Source organism: Phodopus roborovskii, unplaced genomic scaffold (genome assembly GCF_943737965.1).
Source record: "Phodopus roborovskii unplaced genomic scaffold, PHOROB, whole genome shotgun sequence".
Lineage (NCBI taxonomy): Eukaryota > Metazoa > Chordata > Mammalia > Rodentia > Cricetidae > Phodopus > Phodopus roborovskii.
Window position 1 is genome coordinate 26,123,445 of NW_026126567.1, and position 20,913 is coordinate 26,144,357.

Sequence of the window (20,913 nt, forward strand, 5' to 3'; positions counted from 1 at the left end):
GTTTTTCAAGAGATTCACTAAATGTAGAGAGATAGCTCCAAGCGGTGCTCCCAGGTGCAATGGTTTCTCATAGGCACTCTTGTCTCATGATACAAAAAGCAAGATCCTTCACAGAACAATCCATATTTGAAATGGACAACAACAGAGAGTTCACAATGGATATGAGTTTTATTTGGTGAAATGAAACATGATAAAAATAAAAAATTAAGACAATGTCCTATGAAACAAAAAATGCCAACACTACCACATAACGTAGCTTTTAATGACGGAACAATAACATATAATCTAGCTTTGATCAGACAATGAAAAACACTGTACCTGATACCTACTTGTTAAAAACAGGGTATAGACAGAACATCCAGAACCTGTGAAAATTTGATGAGCACATATATTTGGGAAACAAATGTATATTGTTGATTGGAAATATCTTTTTGGTTCTTTGAGTCATTAGGTTAAGGGGTAGATCAGACTATGTTGTACTTCTTGCTTCAAAGAATCTATAAAGTACCAAAAGTGGTAAAATCGAAATTTCAGCTAAAGAATAGGCAGACATCATAAATTAAATGTAGATATGATTTACTTATTCTATCAGGGCTTTCAACACCATTGGAGTATTTGCTTTAAAAAGCTGATACCCAGCTGCTGTCTCAGATAATGGCAAAATAACCATCTTCATATATAGTTTTTGTGAGCCAAAGTACTTTTGGGATGACAATGTATATTGAGGCCAACATTTAAAGAGCATCGTATAGCTCAAGATATAAAATTCTTTCCTTGATAATGGTGAAATAAGAAAGGTCACACAATGACCTTGTCATTTGCAGAAACTTGAAAATGATTCAAAAACAGTATTAGTTGTTCTATTATTACAAAATTTGAGTGGGCAACATTATTTCTTGTATGTCATCAATAAGCTCATAAATATTTAAAGGCATGTGTCATTCCTAAATATCCAAGGAAATGAGGAAAATAATGCCTGGGATAAAAACAAGAATGAATTGCAGGTATGTGGTGTGAACTACAAACATTAGGTGTGATGTAGCTTCTGACAATAAAGAGAAATCAGTCATCTATTGACTCTGGTAAATTATAGCTCTTATTTTCTACCCTATATCATTTTTAACCCAGTCCCTCTAATATAGTTTATAAAGCACAGAAATACTGATAGTGGATGCTCCTCCAATATATGCAAATAAGTTTATGTTTTAGAATAATCTCCTTTTTAAAAAAAGCAAATAAACTGAGTAAGCACTCCCAGAGTGCAGCCAGATCTCTGTAAAACTCTCCATGGGACACATGAAGAAGAATTTTGATCCAGTTTATGAAAAACAAAAACAAAAACCACTCTTCTCTGTCATTCCTCAGGAAAAGGTGACTCCGCATGTCCTGAAAAGTGTGCTTTGTTTAGCAGTGAACTAAAAGTGCACTGTTCAGTGTATCGATTTCCAGGGTTCTGAAGAAGGCAACATGTTGCCATGTTATACCATTGTGCAAACTGTGTTCAAGTTGGGATCAAATCGAACTGCCTTCCCCTCCACGGACTTGGCATTAGTGTCATACATGGGATTCTCAAAGGCTGCTTGTCCGTTGTTATTTTCATGAACAGAACATCCTGTGTACTGTGTTTTGGGTGCAGTCCTGTTTAGAAGAACAACATTGATGGTTGCATATTAGAGTGGTTCTAGAAACAGCAGACTAGCATTCAGATAATATACTTTCATTAGCATTGGTATGGGCTAATATTACTTTAAATTGCTAATTAATAAATTGTAAACATATATATATATATATTTATAAATAGTACCTATAAGAATCATATCAATATTACTGATATGATATTGATTGAAATTTTCTTGAGAAGTAAAAACAAATTACTCTTTATATTTACTATAAAGCAGGATAGTGTATTGCTATAAATTCACTTATACTTACTGAGCATCTATCTGTTTATGCTCTAAACATCATTCTTGACATTGAATATATAACATCCTCTCAAAGCTTAGAAAGTCATTAGTTTTGTGGATTGAAATTGAAGTGACAGAAACAGAGTACAAGCTGATCCTACATTCAAAACAGCTGGACAAAACAGCCCTACAGACTACAGCTAGGATATCTGAATCTTCTTCGAATCCCCCAAGACAGCGCTCCTTACCAGCAGGAAGTAGTTTGGAAAGAACGTCACCCAAATTCCCAAATATTGTATATAAATGTTTGTTTTCATTTAATTGGACTTTGTCATATAAAATTAAATAAAAAAAGGTAAAAAAAAAGAAATTAAAGTGACAGACAACAATGATTATGGGTAAATAAAACAATAGATCATGATAATCATTATGACACAAAGGAAATCAGTGAATATGCTATGGAATAACCTCACAATTATCTTAGAAAAGACAATAAGACAAAAGCTTTCTGGGAATCAAAATTCTATTTGAGACTTGAAGAATAAAGATTGTAATCTATGCTAACATGGAAGGGAATGCATGAATAGATAACAAATGTTTTCCAACCAGAAAGCTGATGTAGTCACCCCATAAGTGCAAGTCTTCAGCTTCACTATCAAATTGTATAAGGAAAAGCCTATAAAATGGACATTCTTAGGTTCTTGTCCCTGTCACTAAAACTTGTGAATAATTTCTCCTTTCCAAATCATATTTTATAATTTGTAGAATGTGCTGAATGCTCTACGAAAAAGGATAATTTTCAGATCCTAATACTTAGTTTTTGTATACAAATAAATTTCATTCTTGACTCCTTTTTCTTCCATATTTAACACTACAGTTTTCAACTATCAATTACATTGAAATTAATGTTACACATTCTAAACCCCAGCACATTTTTGGTATAGGTATAGGCATATTTGGTATTGGTATAGGTAAATTCAGTGGAAATAACCTTTAAAGCACTCTTGGAGCTTAGTTAAGTTCCTACTCAGAAGAACATAACAAAATTGCTCTTTTACCAGTTGAATCTCTTTTACCAGCTGATTCTTTGATCAACTACACTTAAACAAAAACTAGGCAATAGGTTATGATCATTTCCCTCTTTTATTTTAATTGGGTAAGTATCAAGAAAGACAGGAATCAAGACTCTATGCCAGAATTGCCTCTTCTTAAAATTGAAAATCTTTTTTTTTTTTTTTTTACGAGGAGGGGATTATACTTTGGAAGAACTCACTACATAAGGTGACAAAATTCCAAAATCGAATTACATGAAAATATACATCGGAGTGTCTTTGTACAATAGGTGAGGAAAATGTGCACTAAAGAAGAAACAAAGAATTATGAAGGACTAACAAGAAGGGTAAGAGAACAGATAGCATTTTTAATAGCAATTCCAGATGTAGAAAGCCTGGAGAAGTTCATGCTTTATACATCCAATCTTAATATTAGGCAAGTTATGGGCAACAAGAAAACCAAATCTGGATTTTTTTATTGTTTGGAATAAAATTCACCAAGTTGAACTTACAACAAACTTGACTTTGTATTTTTCTTTTAAAGTTCTCAGGAGATAATGACTGGGAGCAAGAGTTCTCAACAGCCAGAAAATGTTATTGTTACATCCAATTCAAGAGCTGGATGACTCTCAGTACAAAAGGACAAAGCACCTAGTGATGACTCCACCTCTGAGTCATCATGGAAAATCAAGTAAATTACAAGTATTTCAGTATTTTAATTAAGTGATTTGAGAACTTTCTGGCAGATTCTAATTACTAATCTTTTGTATTTGTTTTGAAATGCATTTACTTTGAGACAATGTCTTGTGCATCTCAAGCTGGCCTTGAATTCTCCATATTCAAGGATGACCTTATATTTCTGATGGTCCTGTTTCTACTGCCTTTGTGTTAAGTTTACCAGCATGCAGTACCACACCCAGTTTATGTGAGACAGAGATGTTATCCAGTGTCAAGGTTAATGGTCAAGCACTCTATACCACAACACTTGGGCTACATTTTTACAAAAAAGTTTCATCACACTTTAGAAAACCAAAAATATTATATTGTGAACATGGATTTGATCAAATTTCATCGAACACCAAATACAAGTGCTAAATCTATCCAACTCTTAAGAAAAGACATGTGCGTAAGACATAGTGACCTACAGTTTGATGATCACTTCTCAGATATGGCAGAAATATCAAAAGTAAGATAAAGCAATAGGAAAGAAAAAAAAATAATTTGTATTTCAAGATGCTGCATCAATAAAGTGAAAAGAAAACCTACAAAAAGACATTATATTCAAACTCTTTATTTTATAAATGCTTCATGTCCAGAATTAATAAACCACTCTCTCAACTTATCATCAGTAAGGCATAATAAACTCAGTTTGTAATTAAACACTACTCAGCAGCTGCTTGAAATTCCAAAAAGAAGAATCTCTGGGATGCCTAGCCCCAACTAGTAAATCTACAAAACAGTTTCTACAATTGAGCCTCAGCAAAGTCATGGGAAATGGGGTATGGGGTTTTCAAGAGTCAGCCAACCAGATTTTAGAGTCTTCTAGATATAACAGGAAATGCCACCCCATGAAATCTCAATGCTACGGTTGGCAAAACAAGAGCAAATAATTTAAGCACCAGTAGACATGCCAGTACTGACAGTGGATTTCAGAAGATCTCACCCACAGATGAGAGCTAAGAGCTATTGTTGGGTGCTAAGAAAGGGAGGATTAGTCTTCCTATGAAAAGCCCCCCCCCCCGATTACTTTTCCCATTCCAAGTGGCCAGCCCTAGACATATAAACATAACAACACTAAATGTACTCAGATTTTTGTTTGTTTTGGGAGTGTATGTGTGTGAGAAAGAGGGGTGTTGTGTGTGTGTGTGTGTGTGTGAGTGTAATAATATATGTAGAACAATGATTCCCAACCTTCTGAATACTGTGTTATTTTAATGGAGTTCCTTATGCTGTGGTGACTCACAGTCATAAAATTATTTTGTTGGTATTTCAAAACTGCAATTTTGCTACTGTTATGAATTGTAATTGTAATTGCTACTGTTATGAACTGATACGTCAATTGGGGCTGTAATCCATAGGGTGAGAACCTCTATACAGGAAGAAGTCAAGAATTTGAGAGGAAGTGAGGATCTTAAATAGATGGGAATGGTAGAAGCGATGTAATCCCTGTATAAGGTACAAAATTATTATAAAATTTTAAATTAAGTTAAAAATGAAAACTGAAGATACTTGACATCAGAAGTCATAGAAATAAAAATCAAAGCTATAATGAGACACTATTTGAAACATACTATCATAGATACTATTGCAAATTAAACTAAATATAATGGACAATAATAATTGGAGCTATGGAGAGCTCACCCATTGTTACTGAAAATGTAAAATGGTGTGGCTCCTATATAAAATCATTTGATGCACTCTCAGTAAATTAAAACTAGAATCAAATACACACTAACAATCCCCAATTTTTACTATATACTCAAAAGAAAATAAAAATGTATGTCCAGGAAACAAAAACCGGTATCCACAAATGAATATATTAGACTATTCACAGTAACAAAGGTTACGACAACTCAAATGCCAAAGAGTTTATGAACAAACCTATTCAAACAAAATAAAATCCCACACAATGTAACATTGTTCATCAGGAACTGAGCAAGGATGAAAGATATCACAAGTAAAATCTTAAAAGATTTACTGTGTTTAAGGAATAAAACCAAATATCACACATTCTATAACTGAGTTCATATGAAAGATCAAGAAGAAAAAAAAGGATACTTGTAGTTCCTTGTGTTTAACTGACATTTGAAGTGTGGGAACTAGAAAGTAACTGTTAATGAATTCACATTCCCTTTGTATTTAGGAATGCATTCTGCAAATATATGGTGATAAATTTCTGGTGACACAGTGGATATCCCCAGTGTGACTGAACTGTTGTTAAAATTATTATATAGTATGTCAAAATTTTCTATGTATATAATATTATTTAAATTAGAGAATGGTCATAAGTAGATAAGTGTATAATTGTGTAAATCTATTTAAATATATTTAATTGAATTATTTGATTGCCTGTAGACTTTTACTTGATAGGGCCTTTTCCAAATAATAGAGAATTGAATAGTGAAGCTCCTCCCAAAGGCTGTATCACATAGAAAATATATGACTGATGGATCCATATGCTATATTGGATCCATCACAAACATAACATATTCATTAAATAATCTTTAAGCAACAGATTACCATCTGTCAGCCAAGGTAAAATTATACAAGACTACCATGTGGACCTGAGTTTTGGAGTTTCCACCATAAGCCTGTCTGCATTTCATATCTTTTCAATTTCAATGTTAGTATAGATTCTGTATCTCTAAAATACTGATATGAATAATGGATAAATAACATATACACTAAGTTGTGTACCAAGAAATCTAAAGACAAAATGACAAAGGATGAAGTTGAATCACATGCAGTCGTAATGGAGTGATTTCTGCTATGCACAGGTGGATCATGGGATGAGTGGTAAAATCAAAAAGGCTTATACCAGTTCAGCACATAGATTTTAACAAAATATAAAATGGAGATGTCAAATCAAAGTAATGCAATAGAAATGGCATGAAAAGAAATCCTGCATAAATTTTGTCATGGAAATCAAATATCTTACCTTTGTTTATAAAGATAAAACCCAAATCCTGCAAATATAAGTGCAAAAAAAGGCACAAGAATTGCAATGGCCACGGAACTACTATTTGTACCATGAGGTTGATTTGAAGAATTGGACCCTTCTGAAGTATTCAGACCTAATGGAAATAACACAAATAAGTCATGCATATAAGTTCAACTCAAGCTAATCATTAATTTTTATATTTGATAACCAATTATTTTCTTCCATTTTTTCAAGTGTGAGAAAGAAGGCTTTCCAAGATTTAGATAGGAAGGGAGAATAGGAAACAACTAATAGCTCTTCATGTAATGGAATTGATTCTTTGTATATGTTTGTCTAAAATGTAGTTTTAGGCACTCATGTATGTCATCTGAAAACCCTGTATTCCCTTCCATTACTATGTAAACAACCAACATCAGTGAGTGATGTATACTGTTTTCAAAACAGTACAAATTTGGTGGTACAGACACAAAAGGATAAATTATTGTCTTTCATTTACAAAGAATTAATATATTATTTACTTTTACTAATTTGTATCTATTGGCCTAAAATGGAGTATGAAGTTTTAAGTCATATTTATTATTTAAATATTTCATATATTTATACAATGTGTTTGATCATATCTATCCCAATACTTCCTTCCACCTCTCTTTAGTTCTCCAGCTTAGTTCACAACATTACACATTACAATGAATGTTTTTATTCAAAGAATTTATAAATATTGTTACATTTGTTTATTCCTAAATCACATCTCTTTATCTATTTTTTCCAGTGACTAGGTACATTTATATCAAGGTTCTAAAGCCATGATTTAAGATAAATATTATACAATAGCTTTTAGAGTTATAATTCATTGTCTATATATCCATACAACCATTTAATGATGGGAACCAGTGGACCTCAAGAATATAAGAAGATAATTAAATATGTGTGTCTCACAAGACCTTGTGCACCATAGTACACACAAAATGTGTGTGTTTGAGAAAAGCCATGCTCTGAAAGAGAGCCATTACTCAAAGTTAGTTTTCCTTCCAAGATTTAAAAATTTCTCCTAGTACCACTACATCTTCTGAGAGGTAAGGATTTTCTCTAATATTCACTGAAAACAAGTAATATAGTTCTCAGGAGAAGATGTAACAATAATTTACAGTTTAATATTACCATGTTATCTATATCCCTTTTTGTTCTTTATATTTGCTTAGGGGCAAGACAGCTTATCATTTTGATGCCAGATATAATAAAACACTAATCTTTGCAGAGTTATTACATAAAGAAGTTATAATTTAAAGAACATGGTTTAAATGTAAATGCTTAAAATGGCTAAATGTATAATCCTGATAACACATAATTTGAGATACTGTAAGTGTGTAAAAGGTAGAGAAAGTACAGAATCATTTGTCTTTTTATGTCATGTATAGTATCAAAGGGATTATTAGAAAATAAAAATGAAAATAGTACCGAGTCTTTGTAATCCAAATTGCCCGTAATCTTTGCCTTTAATAAATCCTTGGAATACATAAGTAGCTCCATCAGGCTCTGCAGAAACCTGAAAATATTTGTAAGTCCATTGAAATATGAGGAACAATCACAGCTTTATTTTTATACCAAAATAAATACTCAATATATTCTAAAATGAACATCAGCTGTTGTTCTTTCCTTAATCCCCCTATGCAATGAGCACATACCACACATTTTCTATCATAAATACGAAAGTCAAATTTGTGATTTTAAATAATTGTGATATTGATAAACAGGAGATCGTGTATTGCTATACCACAGTTTTATAAATCTCTTGTAGGCTAAGGAGTACATTATTCAAAACGTAGAAATTGAATCACAGTGTGGTGAGATGGCTCAGAATCAAAAAGCTGTCATTCCACAGGACCTGTTCTCAGTTCCCAGCCCCCACATTGGGACAGTCACAACCACTGCAGCTATAGGAGATCCAACAGCATTACTATGTTCTGTGAGCAACTATAGGGCACAAGAATATCCTCAGGCACACACAGACACAAGTAAGTAAAATATAAGTCATAAATTAGGTTCTCAGTTATATTGGCCCTTCTTCCACTCCAGAGACTGCACAGAAAGAAGGTAATGTCTGTTTCATCAGGCTGTGTTCATTCCCAGCCTCACTTTCATCCACAGGCATGTGAGTGGAAGTGATAATGTGTTAATAATAATTCTATACCATATTATACTAAATGTAAGAGGTCAGGGACAAAAAGATCACATACAATATCACTTCAGTCATTAAAAAAAAAAAAAAGAATTCATGTGTAACTCTATAAAGACTGAAAATAGATTAATGGCCAGTGTTGAGGAAAAGAAATAAAGGCCATAGGATGTGAAATATCTTATAAAAAGTGATTAAATTTTTCTAAAGTGAGTTTTCTCATGACTATACCTCTCTGTACACATAATAAGGCCCACCAGGGTGTATGCAAAAATTGTTTAATTATGGAATATATGACAGTTGTTAAAAGTGAGCTGTAATGGTCAATATCGATCCCAGCTCCCTTCTTCCCTCCCTCCCTGTCTCCCTCCCTGTCTCCCTTTCTTCCTCCCTCTTGCCCTCTCTGCCCCCTCACATGTGCCCTGACTACCCTCCCCTCCCATCCCCCCCCACTCCACATGTAGGGCTATGCCATCCAGGTGGGGTCATGTAAATCTGACAAGTCATTTGAAGTAGGGACTAGGACTTCTCTCCTGTCTCTAGGTGAAGGGAGTATCTCTCTATGGGGGATGTGTCTGCAAGGTCCTTTTGTGCACCAGGAATACATCCTGGTTCCACTGTCTGAGGTCTCTTAGACTGCTCAGTCCTTCTGGCTGAGACCCATGTTCAGGGGGTCCCAAGTCAGTCCCATGTTGGATTCCCAGCTATCAGTCTGGGGGGGGCCTGTGAACTCCTCCTTGTTCGGGAGTTCAATCTCTGCATCTGTATTCTAGTTAGACTCAGTGTTTAGTTGTGGCTATTTGCTTCTGTTTCCAACAGGTACTAGATAAGGGTTCCATGATGGTTGATGATGATTTCATTATCAGGAAAGGGCAAAGGGCATTTATGTTAACCTTTCCACTGTTGCTCAATTGTTAGTTGGAGTCAGTCTGGTAGGTCTGTAGAAATTTCTTTAGGTTCAAGGTTCAGTTTTCTCTTTAAACCAATAATGGCTCCCTCTTAAAAAAAAAAAAAAAAAAAAAAAAAACAGTTCCCAACAGTTCCCAATAGGGCCTCAACTTCTCCAGGCTTTTGTTTTTTTTTTTTTTTTTTTTTTTTGGCTGAGTTCAGGCCTCAGACAGATCTAAGCAGAGAGCAGTTTGTTACACCTCTAACAGGAGTGCCACTGTTACAAAGTGAGCACATCTTGCTTGGCAAATTGGTTTCGAAGCTGAGTAAGATCACTGATGCAGTCTTTCCTCCAGTAGCCTACACAGCACCCTCTAGCAGTATGGAAGCTAACCAACAGGGAGAAAAATTCCAGCTCAATACCAGCTTGTTTTAGTTCTTTCAACCAAGGTGAGTGTGTGTGTGTGTGTGTGTGTGTGTGTGTGTGTGTGTGTGTGTGTGACCTTAAGCAGTGAGATCTTATCATCTGGTTTTGTTGAGCAACTAAGAGGAATGACAAGAGCCTGTATTATCTAGAGGACTTCTGAGAGCTAACCAACAACTCATCTGGAGATATAACATACATAGTACTTGAATTTTTTTTTTTTTTTGAACTTCTAATTGGTATATTTGGAAAATTTCCATTCAACAAAATCACTAGTATATGAAGACTTAAATCTTCCTTTCCTATTTCTAGCTATTCTTTCTATTTTATTAATCACTTTGTTTTCTTTGTCCGGCTTTCTTAGAGATTGTTTGAATATTTTTTCAGTCCCATATAGATGTATCTATACCTTTCTGAGTGTATTTTTTTTCTATAGAAATTCTTAACCCTAAGTAGCACACTCCAGGGTACAGTAAATGAAAAGAGTTGCCAGCATGTATATGCTTTTCAGATATTATTGTCAATGTAGAAGTATCCTTTTGCTTATTCAACTTTTTCCTGTTTATTTATTTATTTTAAAATAGGCTCTTTCTGTGTAGCCAAGGCTGACCTCCAAAAAACAAAACAAAACAAACAAAAGAAAAAAAAGAAAAATAGAATGGCCAATATCAACTGGGTAAAGTGTTGTACACCTCACCCTAGCGAGGGAAGATAAGGAAAGAGGGGTGCAATGTGAGACTAACTGCAATATGGGACAAACCTTCACGCCCAAGCAGAAAATATGCCAATATATTTGAGAGTATTTCAGAGCTTTCTGACCATATGAAAAGGCTTCCAGGGAGTAACTCCTTCTCCAGCCCCAGCCCCAGAGTAAGACTGAGCCTTAAGCAGGAAGAATCAACTACTGTTGAAATTATGGTTGCATGTGTTGTTCCTAATGTTATAAATGCTGTCTACCATCTGTATCTTACATATGTATGCACCCAATACTGCTTTTAACAGTTTCATATGTGTTACCATAAAATAGGAACTGATACACTTCAGTATGAATTTATCCACAGACATTAACCAATAACTGACAGTTAGGTACCTAACTCGTGGCTGTTGCTATAAAAGTTACTTTTAGAAAAATTTTGGATACTCAACTTAAAAAGCAAATTACCAAACTATGGGAGTCTGACATGATTCTCAGCAAAAAGTCCTTCCTGTATTAGATGCTGTGGCCATGGCCACATAAAATCAATTTTTTTAAAAAAGAGCAGTTTAGACCCTGATATTTTAATGAATGGGCCTAATTTTAATACATGGCCTAAGTAATTCAGCAACCTGTATAAAATGACAACCTGACTTCCCAACTCTGCAAATGAGAATAGAGGATAGCAAAAGAAAAAAAAAATGGCTGGACAGTTTCTTTAGAAACAACTTATTGACACCTACCTACTGAATATTTTCTTTCCCATGAACGACACCTACCTACTGAATATTTTCTTTCCCATGAATGACTATATACATAATGTCAATTATTTTAAAATGCAGTCTGATTTCACATGTTTATCACTAGCAGAGACTTTTTAGCATTACACTTATTGATGTCAATGATCTACTTAGATTTTGAGAAAGTCATTATATATCTCGAGTTTTTCTTGAACTCAAAAAAATCTCCCTTCCACAGCCTCATGAGTAGTGAGATTATAGATGGTCAGTACCACAGCTGGCTTTAAATTGTTCTTCATATATGTTTATCATTGTTGGTGCTAAAATATATTTGATGAAATTAATAAAACAATTCATACTACCAAAGAAAAACTTCTATAATAAAAGTAAATAAATATCAAGCTTATTCAAAATTGATAATATTTTATATATATTAAAAAGTGGGATTCTATGTATACATATATAATTATAGCTGGGTAGTGGTAGCACATACCTTTAATCCCGCACTTGGGAGGCAGAGGAAGGGCTGATCTCTGTGAGTTCGAGGCCAGCCTGGTCTACAAAGCTACACAAAGAAACAAATAAAATCAAAATATTAATAAGTATATGATTGTGTGTTCAAATAAGCTAAATTTAGGAAAATTCTACTTTTCTGGAAAGAAATCTGTGTTTCTCATTAAAATCACACATGTGCTTTTAAGGAACTACACTTACGAAGCCATCCATGGCCCAATTTTCCTCTTTCATTTTCTTCACAGAAGCATGGGCTGGTACTTTAATAAGATATATGTGTAACATTAGGCGAGCTTCCTGGCTTTTGTAGACCCCTGAAAAATGTAAAGATAGTTACCTAACTTTGTAAATAGTTATGATGTATTTTACTATCAGTAACATCATAAATACATTTATGAAAATGTATGGTATACAAAAGACTAAGGCAATTCTCAACTCAAAGGTGACTTCACATACAGTGCCTGGTACTCTGCAATATATTCCTGTCTCTCAGCTGAAATCACAAATTAAAACTTTTCTGAATTTTTAAGATTCCTCAAAGCTAGGTCCAACAAAATTATTTCTTTCTGAAGTCAGGACTGCAGATGTAAAGATACAAAACAGAAGTTTAAATTCTTACTGTATGTAAAAATGAATTACAGGCTAATTTTGTGTCACAGATATTACAGGAATCACAAAGATAATTGTGTGTGTGTGTGTGTGTGTTTTTTTTTTTTTTTTTTTTTTTTTGCTTATAGGTTTTCAATAGAGTAGAAACTGCAACCAAAAGACTCAAGTAACTAAAATATATGAGGAAATTTGATAAATCCCAGGCTGCCATAGAGAACTATTTTCACTCTGGTCTATCTGATAAAGAACATGGAAGTACGCCTTGAAACTTAAGGTTTTAATTCCACATGATAAACACAGACAATTATAAAAACACAACAAGCAAAACCATCTACAGTTCTACAGTGATTCTTGTAAATGAGTATTACAAGAGTTGGAGTAAGCTGGAATATAACAACACTTTGTGATAAGCCATGCTTGAGAACAAAACATTTATGATTGACTATTGGTTAAAATTTGGTTCATGTTGGCTCACAGGCTGTTTTACATATTAGTGGGGCACCAAAAGAATGTGTCAGAGATAGAAAGGTAAAGAAATGCAAACCTGACCTAAAGGAAACTATAATCAATGAAAAAAAAAAAAAAACACAAATGTACCGACATATAATATATGTGGGAAATAGTTATAATCATATCTATAGTCACCGTAAGTGAAAAGTGATGAAACTATTATAAACGTCAATATTTATTTATACTTATGGGGATCTATTTGGATTGTTGTTACTTTGTAACAAACATATTTTTAGCTAGTTTAGAGGAAAACAAAAATGTTAATAAAATTTAAGTACATTTCAAATCCAAATTAAGCTTTTCTAATTCATTTATGTTTAAAAATATAGCATATACTAAATTCTGATAAGTGAGCTTACTAAATGGTACAACAATACGTAGAAATGATAATGTAATTTTGAAAATTAATCATAAATGAGAGTCCAACATAAGATCTCTAACTCTGCGTAAAAATATTCTTAAAAACGTTTATTTAACTCCACAGTTTTAATTCTGCATTTATATAGTAATATATATTCACCATTCCAAAACTTCAAAATCCTTGATTCTAAATAAATCAAGACATCTCTCAAAATCAAATATAAGAAATAGCTCTTGGTAGTTAATGGTGACCTAGTGCACGCATGTCTTCTTTAGCTAGATTTGAACTCTATACCTGAAAGCAGCAGTTCCATGTCACGGTTGCTGAGTGTGGCATTGACTCTGCCAGTGGAAGCATTGAAGCTGGTCACTGTCAGTGTCATGGGCTGTTTCCTTCCTTTGAAATTGTAAGAGCCTTTCCATATGTAATTCTGGGCAAACACGTCATCAGGAACTGTGGGTAGATGAGATAACCGCCACACTTTAACTTCACAGTGCTCTCTCAATATGATCATCTGCCATTAGATTAAATCCTCTAGTCTGTTGAACAAATAACCTATCCCTGAATGAGTCATCTTTGTTGAGTATAACTGAACGCATTCTTGATTTTATTACAAATTTCAGAGAATAAAACATGATTTTTGAAGCCTGACTTTGTTCAGGAGCCATCAATAGGAAAGCCAACTAAAGACATGAGGCTTGTACTTATATTTGGTGGCTTCTAATGTTTTTTGAGTTTTTTTTTTTTCCTTCTTCTTTCAGAAAGAAGATGAGATGAGTTATTGAGCCTGCAAACCTGTGAGTATGTCTCCGGAGACCTGGTTATTTTCTAGTGCCGTGGACAAATTCATTGGAGAAAGAATGTCAACCATATCCTCCTCTTTCCAATGGCCCTGGAGGCAGCCTGGAGGTAATGGCTCTTTGTCCCTTTTACAAAACACCGAGTTCAGTAAGTTCAATAATAGAAGACGAGCAGAGCTGTGCAAAGTTGACAGCTTTGAGGTTAACAAGTATTTTTAGAAAGAAAAGAATTGTCACTAGAATTGCCCAGTTCTTATGGGACAGAAAAGACTGGTAGGATATAGCACAAGGTATAGGTGAGTAGATCCTGGAGGTACACTACTTGTATTTGACAGTCTCTTCTATAATGAAAATCTAGGTCATTCTGCATGCATTTCTCAATTCCAAACCTCAATTTCCTCATGAATAATATGAGATTAATATATATATATATATGTATATATACATACATATATATATATATACACAATTTAGAATGTTAAATAAAATAAAGAATGCATAACACTTATCTAATTGTTACCTAAAATCATTAACTAAAATTTTAAGTATTATTCAGATACAAAAAGGGTTACTGGGGCTTTTTAGATCACTAAACAATTGGTGTGTATGTGTGTATCTGGTTAACATGTACTTTTTAAAAAAGATTTATAGGAGAAAAATAGTAACATGTCCTACAGGCTGTATCTGGTAAATGACTGACACAGTAATTACCATTTTTCACATTGCTTACTTCTACTTGTCTCAATTGTGATGATTCTTGACCACTCCATACCTTTACTAATAATCAAGTATTAGACAAGTTAAGATTGTTAACTAAAATATATGAAAGTAAAACACTCATTTTGATTTTGAGTTAACAGTACTAGCAAAAGGTATGTGGGTATACCAATATTATCAGTTATATTAAGATGAATAATCGCCTAGTAGAAATCATTAAGCAATGGTCCTTAAGAAAATACTTTGTAGTAATAGCTACTCCGTGTGGTAGAAATATCTCATTAATTGCAGATTCAAAGCTTACAATGATCATAAAAAGAACAGAATGGAATGCACAGAGAGACTCTGTGTTGACTCCATGCTGCAGATCCTTCTTCACTGTATGTGTGAATCAAGAGCAGAGTGAGAGCTTCACAGAGTTTTGACTCTTATGCTAGCTCAGGAGCTGATATCACTCTCTCTAAATGTTGAGATTAAAAATAATTAGGCATTTGACAGGTCTTTGTAAATTTGTAAGGATCATCCCACTAAGGCTAATTGATGAGAGGATATAATGGCCACTATTCTTGGTGTAGTTGTTAGTTTGGGGGACTGTAATTTCATTGTATTCCTCCCTTCCCTTTCTTCCCTCTATCCCAGAAACCCCTGCTCATTTGCTTTCAAATTCATGGCCTCTTTTTTTGTTAACTGATTGTCATTGCATACACATATGTATTTGTACATACACATGCATTTCTAAATATAACCAGTTAAGTCATAGAACATTACTTCTGTGTGTGTGCTCAGGACTGATTGTTTGGCACTGAACAACCAGTTCATATACTTCATTGTGAAAGACTGGAAGAAATGACAGCAAATCTTAGAGGGGATGTTGGGGTATTGCTAACCAATGCAGCTACTACGGTAACCAGTGCGGAGAATTCTCAGACAGCTAAGAATAAACACCACATAAACCTGCTGTACCATACTATGAAATGTGTCTAAACAGCTCAATATTGTACTTCACGGATACTTTCTCAGCCATGTCCATTGCAGCTCTGATCACAATAACTGGGAAATGGAAATACCCTACATGTTCAATCATCAGCCACTGGGTAATGAAAACATGTTGGCCTTGCCCATCACCTTTCATTAAAAATATGCATTTAACTTTTGTTTGTATCCAGGTTTCATCACATTGTTAAATGCGTGACCGTGATGACCTATGGCCAATTTTTCATGTCACACTTAATCACTGTGTCCAGTTGTGCTGTGAAAACAGTGCAGCTTAGTGTGTTCTTAGTTCCACAATGATTGGTCTAGGTTTTGTGTGTGTGTGTTTGTGTGTGTGTGTGTGTGTGTGTGTGTATGTGTGTGTATATGTGTGTGTGTGTGTATGTGTGTGTGTGTGTGTATGTGTGTGTGTGTGTATATATTTTACTGTTTGAAGTTCTTCTCTCTTTAATGTGCTGAGAATATATTAAAATCGTGAATTGTTGTTTATTCTGGTAAGTGTTTCTTTTATAATTAGTTAAATGGTCATATGTTTTGTAAAGTAATTTCTTAATATACTTCATTTTTTAAAGGCCATTGATAAATATGATGTGAATCTGTTCTGTGATTTTTTTCCACAATGTTAGCTTTTATTTGGTAAAATTTCAAATATAATATAGAATTAAAGAGAAAATTATAGGTCATTTTAGAGAGCATGACTTCTAAAACAACAAATTACTTACCACTTAGCTTTGGACTAGGTGTTCCTAGTGCCGGTCGAGGGTCTTTCACCAATATTTTGGAGCCAGCTGTGGTAAGAAAACAGCATTTTGAAAGGTTAATATAATATACATAATGTGACACATTATCAATTTTCATCTGAGATATTACATAATTTCCTCCAAAATTCTCTGCTCATTCCACCTCAATCAAAATACTTCTTGATTAACAGCTTTAGTAATTACATCATAGTCCTTTGGGAAAAGGACTGCTATTTAGTCCTCACAGGGAACTGTATCTTTGATTAGAGGTGCTTGCTCTTGTTGAGAGAAAGGAAAACGAAAAAACTGGTTGTGCTGGGATCACACCTAAAGATCAGAATTTGCTAAAACAATTCACTGTGCATCTGAAATTGAAAGGCAAAGTTAAAGTTTTGAATTTGCTGAAGAATGACTCGTGCCAATAAGACCACACATTGTGAGGCTGGAGAGGAAGAGAAAGTGTAAGAGATGTGAACCAGACAATTTTGTACACCCTGTGCCCAAGGACCACTGCCATGTTCTTAAGGACATTTAATGAGAGGCAGTATTTGAAAGGACTAAAAACTGAATGGAGGAGGCTGGAGCAGCAGTTCCACTAGGGTAAACTGCTGTCTTATTAGTGACTTGAAAACAAAAACAACAACAACAAAATGGTTGCTAAGAAAGCTTTGGAACCGTGGTGGGTTTCAATGGGATAATGTCTAGGATGTTTATGAAGTTTGCAATGCTATGTGGTGGAAGTATTACAAGGAATACAAAAACACCCTACTAATTTAGACAATTAAGTTAATTGTTTTCAGTTGTAAACCTATAGAATGGAAATGTCTTTGAGGGATTTAAACAGACATGTCATGTACAGACTTGAATGTAATTCTGCGGCTAAAAGAAGCAGGTTGTGATAGGAAATCTAATTTAGAAATGATTACCATAGAAGAAATGAAGGGCAAGAATGTGATGACAAAAGACAGTGAAAAAGATAAATGGAGACAACAACTGAATTCTAAGTCTTTAGAGAACCCCAAGTGAAAAAGACTTTTGTAAAGGATAGCCATAATGCTGTAAAATACTGATACAGGAAAACATATATACCTTAACACTTTCAATGGTTTTCAAGATTGTGTTTACTGATCCATTTGGGATCACTAAGCAGGGTTTATATGGGGTCTCAGAGACTGAAGTGCCAGGCATGGAATCTGCATGGATCTCCTCATGTCATAAATATATATATATTTATTTATGTATTTATATTTATATACTTATGGATGTTAGCTTAGTGTTTGATGGACTCCTAACAGAGGGAGTGAGTGTATCTCTGACTCTTTTGCCAGCACTTGGGACTCTTTTTCTCCTATTGGGTTTCCTTGTCTCACCTTGATATACGGCTGTTTGCCTTGTCTTACTGTATATTGTTTTTCCCTGTCTGGCTGCTGTCTCTTATAGGTCTGCTCTTTTTTATGAAGCGGACATGGAGGAGAGGGCAGATGGGACGAGAACTAGAAGAAGTGGAAGGGAGAGAAACTATGATTTATATACATTGCATAAGAGAAGGGAATCTATTTTCAATAAAAATTAAAAAACAAAAAGAGTAAGTGTCACAGGGTTACAGTCTGGCTAAGAAAGGAATTAAAACATTTGAAAACAGTGATGAAAATTTGTGCCTGCTGGAAGAGATCAGGTACAAGAAGTTCTGAAAGGAAAGTTTATCAGATGTAAAGAAAAGGCTTTATATAGCTAATCAGCAACTACAGAAAATCTCCTTCACTGTGCCTTATGGTAAGGGTTTGTGCATTCCACTGATAAATTCAGTTCATCAGCACCCAGTAGGAATTTTTCCTGGTGAAGCAGCAACAAGTGTAGACTCTTTACCTAGAGCTACTTAAATTATCGCACTACATTTACTCCATTCAAATTTGTAAAAATTAAAGAACTGAGTTCTCATTTCTAAGCCGAAGTGAGAAAGACTGTATGTATTTTGAGACAATGCTATGGAATAAGTGACATTGAAACCCCTGTTCCCTACCTCACTGAATCAAATAATATACTTTAGAAAACCCATGCTTCATTAGGATGAACTTAATTTAGAAATGAATTGATTGTAGCTATAATTAACAGGTGTTATCAAGATAAAATAATTCTGAATTTAGACTAAGTCCTATATATAACAAGTTTCCTCTTAAAAAAATGGGATGAACACGAAAAGAAAAGTACCACATATGCAGATGGAGGCAGATATCACTGGGTGACTATCAGACAAGGAATAGCAGTGTTTGCCAGGAGAGAACAAAGGGTAGGGAGAGGTTATGTCTCCGGACATGATAGAATAAATAAAGGGTAAATTTTTAGCATGTGAAGTCACCAATATTTAGGTGTCTTGTTATAACAAACCTAGAAAATGAATACACTAATAAACACATTTTACAGAGAGAATAGGAGAGGGAATGAAGACAAACAGAATCAAGTTAGCATTGAAACAATGTCATAGACAGGTCTAAGTGTGTCAATTTTTCTGGAAGAAAGAAACGCCCACATAATTTTCAATGTTGGACTTGGGCAACAAATAATTCTTCTTCTAACAAGACCTAAATAGCATATGCTAATATGTTAAAGCCTCTGCTACAGAAAATTACCTTCACAGACAGGAACTTTTCCAGTCCAGGTGTTATCAGATCTGCACACTCTGTGTTCAGTTCCCCCTGCTAAGAAGAAGCCAGGCTGGCAGGTGTAGATGAGTGTGTACCCATGCGAGGGAAGGTCCATTCCTACTACATTTGCATGAGCAGGACTCTCTGGCTGTTTACAACTGTGAGCTATATAAAAGGAGAGACTAATGTTAATTTTTTTGAGGTTCATCATTAAAATTTTAAGGCAAAAGTAAAAATAAAAGGTTATCATTACTCTAATTCTATTGTGTAAGTTTGTATTTCAAAAGTCATCCTAATGAACGATAATAATATGTCAGTGAATATGCACTATATTGTTTTTATGTCCTGGTATATTTGTAATAAAATATGTGACTAACACTGGTATATGTTAACAAAAAAAAAAAAAAAAAAAAAAAAAAAAAAGAAAAGAAAAGAAAAAAGTAAGAAAGAAAGAGCACTCGAAAGGCAGAGGCAGGAGGATTTCTGTAAGTTCCAGGCCAGCCTGGTCTACAGAGATAGTTCGAGAACAAGTTCCAAAACAATACAGAGAAACCCCATCATGAAAAACAAATAATAATAATAGTAATAAATAATGGAAGAGGGGAAGGGAGGGAGGAAGGAGACACATTTCTGAAGAGTGTGGATATTTTCATGTGCTTTGCTGTTATTCTTCGCAAGAAATTTGGAATTAAAATGAAGTGGGAGAAAAAGGGATTTACTGGGGAAAATGAAGGACAAGTATCTGACTAGCTCTAATTTATTCCAGTTGTGATAAAAAAAAAAAAGATCACTTACTGATTTTAAAATTGTTTAAGAGAATCTGAAAAGTTCTTTTCTCGCATAATTTTTAGGTATACTTTGTTAACTTATATTCTCAGAAAACCTGTTCACACATGATTAAAAATCATTATGATTAACTAGTATATATCATCGTGTATTTCAGAGTACTTCAGTTTATAGCGCAGAACCATGAAATGAAAAAGTTACCGTCACAATGCCAGATGGCCAAACTCACACCACTATATGAGCTTTGCTAAAGGGACAAAACTTATGCCTCTTGACATCTGGCTTCTTTGGAAATTGCCTTCCAATGATCATGGTAAATAAAATATGTTTTGTACTAATCTAAATTAATTTTATATGTCTCTTATATGGACACAGAATTGTTTGTATTATTTGAAGGAAAGTATATATGCACTCTGATCCATGACACATGTCATGTAAGTGCATGATTCTTACGTAGGCACTCAGGTTGAATTCCACTCCATGTGAGATCAGGAAGGCAGGTACGTGTTGTAGATCCTTGAAGCAAGTGTCCCTTTTTGCAGTGGAATTGTATAACACTTCCTACCTATAGTGAATGAAATAAAAGCCATAATGGGATTTCAAAACCAGCATTAAGTAGGAAAAAATTGGTGAATTAGAAAAAATATTTTCTGAAGAAATGAAAAAAATCAAAATAAAAATTTTAAAAGGAAATTGATGAAAGAAA

The 20,913-nt window shown here is 34.1% G+C and overlaps 1 protein-coding gene across 1 annotated transcript in view; it reads right to left on the reverse strand.

Moving 5' to 3' along the window:
- Positions 1-1,058: 1,058 nt before the first annotated feature.
- Positions 1,059-20,913, reverse strand: part of Csmd3 (CUB and Sushi multiple domains 3) — a 1,059,412-nt gene continuing 1,039,557 nt past the window's right edge. Inside the window, exons 64-71 of the mRNA XM_051202442.1 lie at positions 20,661-20,772; positions 19,407-19,586; positions 16,762-16,827; positions 13,824-13,982; positions 12,251-12,363; positions 8,073-8,160; positions 6,615-6,750; positions 1,059-1,638 (exon numbers count right to left, since the gene is read on the reverse strand). Of these exons, the coding sequence (XP_051058399.1) occupies positions 1,479-1,638; positions 6,615-6,750; positions 8,073-8,160; positions 12,251-12,363; positions 13,824-13,982; positions 16,762-16,827; positions 19,407-19,586; positions 20,661-20,772 (1,014 nt within the window). The 3' untranslated portion in view covers positions 1,059-1,478. The remainder of the gene's footprint in view (positions 1,639-6,614; positions 6,751-8,072; positions 8,161-12,250; positions 12,364-13,823; positions 13,983-16,761; positions 16,828-19,406; positions 19,587-20,660; positions 20,773-20,913) is intronic.